Raw genomic sequence first — 8,094 nt, 5'->3', positions numbered from 1 at the left:
GAGTTCACAGGCCACAACTAAAGATCCTGCATGCCTCAATGAAGATCGAACATACCGCATGCCTCAACTAAGACCTGGCACAGCCAAATGAGTAAATATTAAAAAAAAACCCAACAAACCTACATGTGCAAGGGCTTGGACGGTGGTGTTTGGAGCTGCATTTTAGCTTGAACCAGAGCAGAACAACATGCAAGGTGGGGAATGAGAATGGAAGGGTCAGTGGGACCTTGCTTGGCCACACTGAGTTTGGACCTCATCTATTTCCCTGAATAAATTAAAGAACAAACTAATGAACAAAGGATTGCTGGGAGTTCTATACTCTCTATACTCTGTTCCTAAAGGATCAAGTGGTTCCAGTGTTTGTGTCCAAATAGGCACCCCCTGGAGAGCATCGCCCCTTGGCCCTGGGCCTGGCTGGGGGAGGCCTTATTTAGCCTGGCCTGGCTCCACGGAGCTTTCCTTGGGAATATCTATGTAGGGCAAGAAGGCAGCCCAGCTGCCACTGTCCGTCTGCCTTCCTTGGTGTCCAGCCCCCTTTCTCTGGCCCCAGACCCTGTGTTTAGTCATCATTGTGCTCTTTCTGTTACCTGTTATGAGAGTCCATGAATGTTGCCCATCCCAACACCCTGATGGACCCCGTGGATTCTCAGGGTGGTCTCCCTTCGGATTTGACTTGATCACTCTCCAGAAGGCCAGCTGAGCTCCTCCAGACTTCTTCCCCAAGCTCCAGCAAAGGGCCAGCTGTCCCTGCATTTACTTAGAGAAAACTCCCCTAGTCTCCCTTCCCCCCTAAAAAAGTGAATCCCCAAACCTCCTTTCCTGGACAAGGTAAGCTTAAGAGAAGAATCTGCTTTCAATGCTTCTTTCTCTTCCAAGTGCACACCCTGTTTCCTGGACCCCTTTATTCATTTTTCCTTCCAGACAGGTCCCTGGAGGACCGTCTGCCCCAACTTCCCCTCAGTCAGGATGAATAAGAATCCCCAGCGTGACTATAGAGCTTTATGATTTACAATGCTCCCCGGTAAAAAGGGGAATAACCATAGTTGCTACCTAACAGGATGAGTATTGGGTGAGATCAGATGATTAAAACGCTTAGCACATGTGCGGCACGTCGCAGAGGTTCAGTAACTGTCGCTGTCAATTTCCCCTCCTCCTGCCCTGTCCCCCTCTGGATTCTGATTGAAAGACAAAACACTCCACTTGCAAAGCACTGACTTTAAGTAGTTGGCACAAGCCCAGTGACTTAAACCCGGGCTCCCGTTTACCACGGTTTCTCTGGGAGGGAGGTTATGACTGTCCCCATCTCACACACGAGGAAACTGAAGCTCAGAGTGGCACTGCCACCTGCCCACGTATGCACAGCTTGTAGGGACAGGATTTGGTTCTTGGGTTTTGAATGTCAAGGCTTGTGCTCTTCCATGCTACTACGCTGCCTCACTTTCCTCTACCCTGATCTTCCTCACCCATCTTGGAGCAAGTGTGCTTCTTGGGGGCGGGGTGGGGGGGGCTCACTGGGAGCGGCAGAGCAGGGCGGGTTCTCCTCACAAGAATCTAGGACGTCAAGGCCCGCCACCTGCTCGGAGGCTTAAATTTCTCTGCAAGGGCCCTTGGCTAAATTAGGTAATGGGCTAGGACTCTGGGAGGGGGTGGCTCGCTGACCCCAGAATCTGATTGGCCAGGGCATCGGTCCTGGGGAGCAGGGAGGTGGGAGGAAAGGGTGCCCCTACAAATCCTAGGGGCTAGAGCGAGCCAGGTCATCTTTGGGTGGTGGAGTACGGAGGAGGTGACCTGCAGTGGAGGAGTCCAGGTTGACAGGCAAAATGGTAAGGACCAGAAGGGACTTCCTCTCTGCCCTCACTGGAGCTCTTCTGGGCATCTTTAAGATCTGGGTGCTTGGTGGGGCAGTCACTTGGATGTTTGAAGATGGAATCTGAAGGCTCCTGGAACCCCGGTGTCTGGGAGGAAGGCTGGAAGAGGGCCTTGGACTTGTCTTGGAAGGGGAGGTCTAGTGAGGACGTTCCAGGGGTTCATCCTCCAGGCTTACTGGTTCCCTGAGATCTTCTGAGGCTTTTAGCTGTGTGGATCAGAGGATTTTGAGTGGGCCTTAGCTTGTCTCCCTCATGGCGGAGAGGGGGTTATCCAACAAGGCAGTGAGTGGCGGTGGGGGGAAGGGCTGGAAGCCTTGCTAAAGCCCCCCTCTGGAAGACAGGAAGCCTGCTCAGAAGCAGGACCCCAGAGCTCCAAGGGGCCAAAGCTGACAGAGCAGGATTAGAGAGATGTCAGCCTCCCTGAGAGGGGCTGGGATTCGAGGCTGTGCTTCTCCTTCGAGAGCCCTCCCCACATCTCTTCAAGGAGTAACTAGAGCCGGAGGGCAGCTGCTGTTGCCCATGCCTGACTAAAAATAGTCTGCCCTTCTGGCTCAGGACTGGGGAGGGGAGGGGAGGAGGAGGGAAACAGAAGGACAGGCAGCCACCAGCCAGCTAAAGGACTCCTAGGATGCTTCAGCCTTGCCTCACGGCCAGCCTCAGTCCAGATCCCTGGCTGGGCTTGGATGTGACTGGAACTCTCCAGAGCCATCTATCACACCCACAGGGCCCACATCCTACTCTGCCCAGCACTGAGTGGTATTTACTCCGACCACTCAGTCGTCGGAAGGAAGCTTACACCCTCTGTCTCTGCAAGTTCTCAGAGGGAGGGAATGTGCCTGATTCCTTGGTGGTACCAGTGCCTGGTCTATGGCCTGACCATTGGTCAGTACTCAGTAACTTTCCGTCACATTATTATTTATGTGACCACAAATATTTATTGAGCACCTATTAAAGTACCAGATGTGATGAGCAGGTAGGGGAAACCGGAAAACCACGCTGGAATCGTGCTGACACTTTACAAAGCCTTCTCATTCTGCTGATTTCAGCTGATCTCTGAAAAGCTGCTGAGAGGAGATGAGGGGATGAGGTACATTTAATGACTTGCGGAAGGTCACCAGGGGGTTCCTGACCTGACCTCTGATTGACAAGCGGGACATAATCCCCAGTTCTTCAAAAGTGGGGCTGGGTGCTGTGGAGGCATGCCCAGAGTGGGGCAACTGGGAGCTGTTGCTCCGCAGGCCTTAGGGGGCACGTACAGAAATGGGGGTGCAGGAGAACGGGGTGAAGGCAGGAATGTACTCCAGGCTGCCCCTTCGGCTCTTTGATGGCCCGTGTCTTCTGCAGACGACGGACCAGCAGGCTGAGGCCCGGTCCTACCTCAGCGAGGAGATGATCGCTGGTGAGTGGGGGTGGGCGGGCTGGCTGCTGGGAGGCGGGGTGCCGGCGAACCTGGGGTGTCTGGGCAGGCGGGAAGAGAGTGTGTGGATGTGAGGCTGACAGTCTTGCCAGGCTCACCTCTGCCCTCCTCGCCCTGGCAGAGTTCAAGGCCGCCTTCGACATGTTCGACGCGGACGGCGGCGGGGACATCAGCGTCAAGGAGCTGGGCACCGTGATGAGGATGCTGGGCCAGACACCCACCAAAGAGGAGCTGGACGCCATCATCGAGGAGGTGGATGAGGATGGTGAGCGGGTGGCCCTCGGGGGGGTGGGACGGTGGGCGACGGTGGTGGCGGGGGGAGGCTGGCAGCCAGGGCTCGGGTCCGCTCACCACCAGCTCCCCTCAGGCAGCGGCACCATCGACTTCGAGGAGTTCTTGGTCATGATGGTGCGCCAGATGAAAGAGGACGCCAAGGGCAAGACCGAGGAGGAGCTGGCTGAGTGTTTCCGCATCTTCGACAGGTGCGTCGGGGGCCCTGGGAGCAGCCTAGCCAAGGCGCAGAGCAGTCTGAATCTGGCCCGCAGGGCCCGACAGTTCTTGGAGGGACGGGGGGGCGGGGCGAGGAGGCAGGGGGTGTAGCGCGGGCGGCTCGCCCCTGCGGGCCCTGAGCGCCCCCCGCCCTGGCCCTACATGCCCGCAGGAACGCGGACGGCTACATCGACGCAGAGGAGCTGGCGGAGATTTTCCGAGCCTCCGGGGAGCACGTGACAGACGAGGAGCTCGAATCCCTGATGAAGGACGGGGACAAGAACAACGACGGCCGCATTGACTTCGACGGTGAGGGTCTGGGGCGTGCGGGGACGGGAGACCCCGGAGCTTCGCGCCCAGACGGGCGTACTCCGCCTTGAGGGCGGGGCGGGGCGGGGCGGGGCCAGGTGCCTCCCCGCCTCCCGCGGGCGGGTTTTGTGCAATGCATCCGCTAATAGCTGGGTGCCGGGTCTAAGAGGCCCGAGCGGGGTCTGGCCTCGCCCGCCGCGGGGAGACTCGTGAGCGCCCCTCCGTCTCCTTTCCCGCAGAGTTCCTGAAGATGATGGAGGGCGTGCAGTAAGAAGTCGGCCCTTGCAGCCACCGACACCGCGCGGCCCCCGGGCGTGGTTGGCGCCGCCCCCCGGGCCGCTCCCGTTCCCCCGCCCCGCGAGGGAGGCGCGGCCCTTTCTGGGGATGTGTCTGGAAGAAATAAAAGGAAACATTGCAAAGCGCGTGGCCTGAGTAGAGGGGAGGACTGGGACGGATCGAGTGTCCGGGGCCGCCTGGTTGGGCCACCGTCCAGGGCGCCCGCAAGGCTGGAGCCGCCCGAGCGTCCTCGGGTCCGAGCGCAGCGGGACCCGGGAACCCGAGGTGGCGTTCCGTGCCATCGGAAGTTTCGCGACCTGCTATCGGCTTCTGCCCCTGAGCGTGCGTGACGGCTTCGCGGAGGGGCTGTGTGGCGCCTGGCGCTTCCAGGGTCCCCTCTGCTTCTAGAATCAAATCCAGATTCCACCCCCTCCTTCTCACAGTTGCCCGTCCCCTCGAGAGGCTCCGGCCTCTCTCCCTTGCTCTAGAGGTGGGGTGCACTTTTAAGCCCTCGGGCCTTTGCACACGTTGTTCTCTCTCCTTGGACTGCCCTTCTTCCTCTTATTAAAGCCTTGGCAAATCCTTCAACCCAGCTCAAATGCCATCTCCAAGATACCAAGACCCAGCTCAGATACCATCACGTCCTTCCTTGATTCGTGCGGTGACTGGCTGCACTCTGGCGCCCAGAGCTCTTTTGGAAACAACTCGATGATAGTGAGAGTCGGGTCGAAGCTAATTAAATGCAGTGGTGGCTTTGGTCAGGCTGAGTCTGAATCCTCATTGCTGGTGACAAACCACTCTCTGCTCCCTATCCTAATCTGTAAAACAGGGACAATGACAGTACTTACCTTTGGCCTTCCCTGGCAGCTCAGCTGGTGAAGAATCTGCCTGCAATGCAGAAGATGTGGGTTTGATCCCTGGGTTGGGAAGATCCCCTGGAGAAGGGAAAGGCTACCCACTCCAGTATTCTGGCCTGGAATTCTATGGACTGTACAGTCCATGGGGTTGCAAAGAGTCAAACAGGACTGAGCAACTTCCACTTTCACAGGTTTGGAAGGACTAGTTAATGTGTACCAAGCACTTAGAACAGAGACTGGCACAGAGTCAGCATACAGTAAATCCTTTTAGTAATGTCGTTATCATCTTGAAACAATGAACTCTTACTCATCGCTCTAGCCCTCTCTCTCCAACTGTGTTTTCTTCTCCCCTTTCTGTCTCAGTCATGTTTCCTGGATGGTATTTCCAGCCGGGAGCAGTGCTGGAGTTTAGTCATCATCCCTATGCGTGCCTACTGTGTGCTGCTCATTGTCTCATGTATCCACACAACCCCAGGAACAGATGCCCTTATTTCCATTTTACAGTTGAGGAAACAGACTGAGTGGAATGACATACCCAGACATATCAGTTCAGTTCAGTTGCTCAGTCATGTCCGACTCTTTGCGACCCCATGGACTGCAGCACGCCGGGCTTCCATGTCCATCACCAACTCCCAGAGCTTGCTCAGACCCATGTCCATCGAGTCGGTGATGCCATCCAACCATCTCACCCAGACATATAGATGATAACTTAGATCAGAGGTCCCCAATCCCCAGTACCGGATACGGTAACAGTCCATGGCCTATTGGGAACTGGGCCACACAGCAGGAGGTGAGAGGTAAGTTAGTGAGTGAGGATTGAAGCTTCACCTGTATTCATTGCCATTCCCCATTGCTCACATTACTGCCTGAGCTTCATCTCCAGCAAGATCAGTGGCAGTATCAGATTCTCAAAGGAGCGCAAACCCTACTGTGAACTGCGCATGTGAGGGGTCTAGGTTGCACAAGAATCTAATGCCTGATGATCTGATTCTGCATTATGGTGAGTTATATAATTATATATCACAATGTAATAATAATAGAAATGTAGTGTGCTTGAATCATCTTGAAACCATCCCCCCCTACCACTCTGGTCTGTGGAAAATTGACTGCCATGAAACTGGTCCCTGGTGCAAAAAAGGCTGGGGACTGCTGACCTAGACGATGTGGCTGTGGGGTGGAAACAGGAGTAAGGCTACCTGTTGACAGTTCTTCCTGGGCATCCTGAGTGCTTCAAACTGGCTCTGCCTTAAACTGATAAATCTCCCTCCTCCATCTTGTCCTGTGGTGACTTTCTCAGGGATGAGACCCAAGTCAGAAATTCTGGAGTGCGTTTCCCACCTCTAATTTACTTACTGGGCCCTGCCACTTTGTCTCCTTACCACTTCATCCCTCCTCTCAAGCCCACTGGGCATCATAACTCAGGTCACCACCATTGCTTACGAGGCTATTGAAAACGGTAGCGAACTTCCTTCCAACTCCCTAGACAGATGGTGGCCAGAAGGATCTTTCCAAAATAAAATCTGATCGTGTCACTACCCTGCTCAAGCCTTCATTAACTGCCTATTACCTCCTGCACGGCCCAGTTTCCTTCTCCAGAGAGCCTTCTTTGACCCTCCTCATCTTCCTTAGGTGCCTCACTCACCTCTGAGTTTTCATAGCAACGTGTGAGTCTAGCACTCAGTTTTTGTTTTTTGGCTACACCATGTGGCTTATCTCAGTTCCCTGACTGGGGACTGAACCCAAGCCACATCGGAGGAAGCCTGGAATCCTAACCTCTAGACTGCCAGGGATCTCCCACATCTAGCTTTTATTTAGTGCATTTTATGTGTCAGGCACTATTCTGAGGCACTGTTCTATCCTATAAGGTAGCTACTAATATTTCCATTTTACAGAGAGGTTTGCTCTAAGTTCCCAAGTGTGTACAAGTAATATGGGAGTGGATCAGGAATTCTAACACAGTTCTACTTTAACCACCACTTTTTCCTGCTATTGACATGCCTTCACTTGTGTTCAGTCCCTCAGTTGTGTTTGACTCTTTGTGACCCCATGGACTGTAGCCTGCCAGGCTCCTCTGTCCTTGTGATTTCCCAGGCAAGAATACTGGAGTGGGTTGCTGTTCTGTTTCCTTCTCCGGGGCATCTTCCCAATCCAGGGATTGGCAGGCGGAGGCTTTACCACTGAGCCACCTGGGAAGCCCCATTGATATGTCTATCTGTTCCCTAAACTTCACGCTGCTTGAGGACAGCACTGTGTCCTCTTCCCTGCCTTATCCCCAGCCCCTAACCTGGGGCCTTTACCTTGTAGGGCACTCAACCGTTGTACTGAATGAATGAGAATGACGATCATCACAGGAGCCTATCAGGCTGCAGTCCATGGGTTCACAAGAGTCGGGCATGACTTATCGACTTAGCAACCACCACGACCACCTTCTCATACTTACTGCACTAGTGTTAGAAGCCGAAGTCAGACTGACTTACACCAAAAAGAAATTTGTTGACTCATGACACTGGGATGCCAAGGCATGAAGTGGAGGCCAGAGTTTCAATGTCATCTCTCAGCTATTTGTCTCTGCTTGGCATTCTTCCATCTGCAGCTGTCTCCACCAGCAGCCCAGACTGACTCCCTCCTCTTTTAGCAGCCCTAGTAGTATTCAAGAAAGCAATTTTACTTTCTCGGAGGGATTAGTTCTGAATGACAATGTAGAGTTGGGTCTCTGTGACTGACACTTGTAGGCCATGTGACCATCTTGGGGGATCAGACACCATGATCTAGGAAAGCACATAAAGAGGCTTCCTAAGGCAGGCAAAGATGCATCTACCTTGGCCAGCACTTAAGAACCAATTTAGTGTCAGATTCTGAGCTCTGCTCTTCTCAGACA

General features: G+C 54.3%; 1 protein-coding gene across 1 annotated transcript; it reads left to right on the top strand.

The window, feature by feature from the left end:
• Positions 1 to 1,756: 1,756 nt before the first annotated feature.
• On the top strand, positions 1,757 to 4,502 carry TNNC2 (troponin C2, fast skeletal type). Its single transcript, XM_081561000.1, has 6 exons — positions 1,757 to 1,823; positions 3,213 to 3,267; positions 3,407 to 3,550; positions 3,653 to 3,767; positions 3,947 to 4,083; positions 4,323 to 4,502. Exons 1-6 carry the CDS (start codon positions 1,821 to 1,823, stop codon positions 4,352 to 4,354), a joined length of 486 nt encoding a protein of 161 aa, XP_081417126.1. The 5' UTR covers positions 1,757 to 1,820; the 3' UTR covers positions 4,355 to 4,502.
• Positions 4,503 to 8,094: the final 3,592 nt, after the last annotated feature.

This window comes from Giraffa tippelskirchi, chromosome 13, assembly GCF_054371585.1.
Source record: "Giraffa tippelskirchi isolate mGirTip1 chromosome 13, T2T-mGirTip1v1.2.pri, whole genome shotgun sequence".
In the NCBI taxonomy this organism is placed as follows: domain Eukaryota; kingdom Metazoa; phylum Chordata; class Mammalia; order Artiodactyla; family Giraffidae; genus Giraffa; species Giraffa tippelskirchi.
Note: the sequence above shows the minus strand (reverse complement) of the source record. Positions and strands in the feature narration are given on the sequence as shown.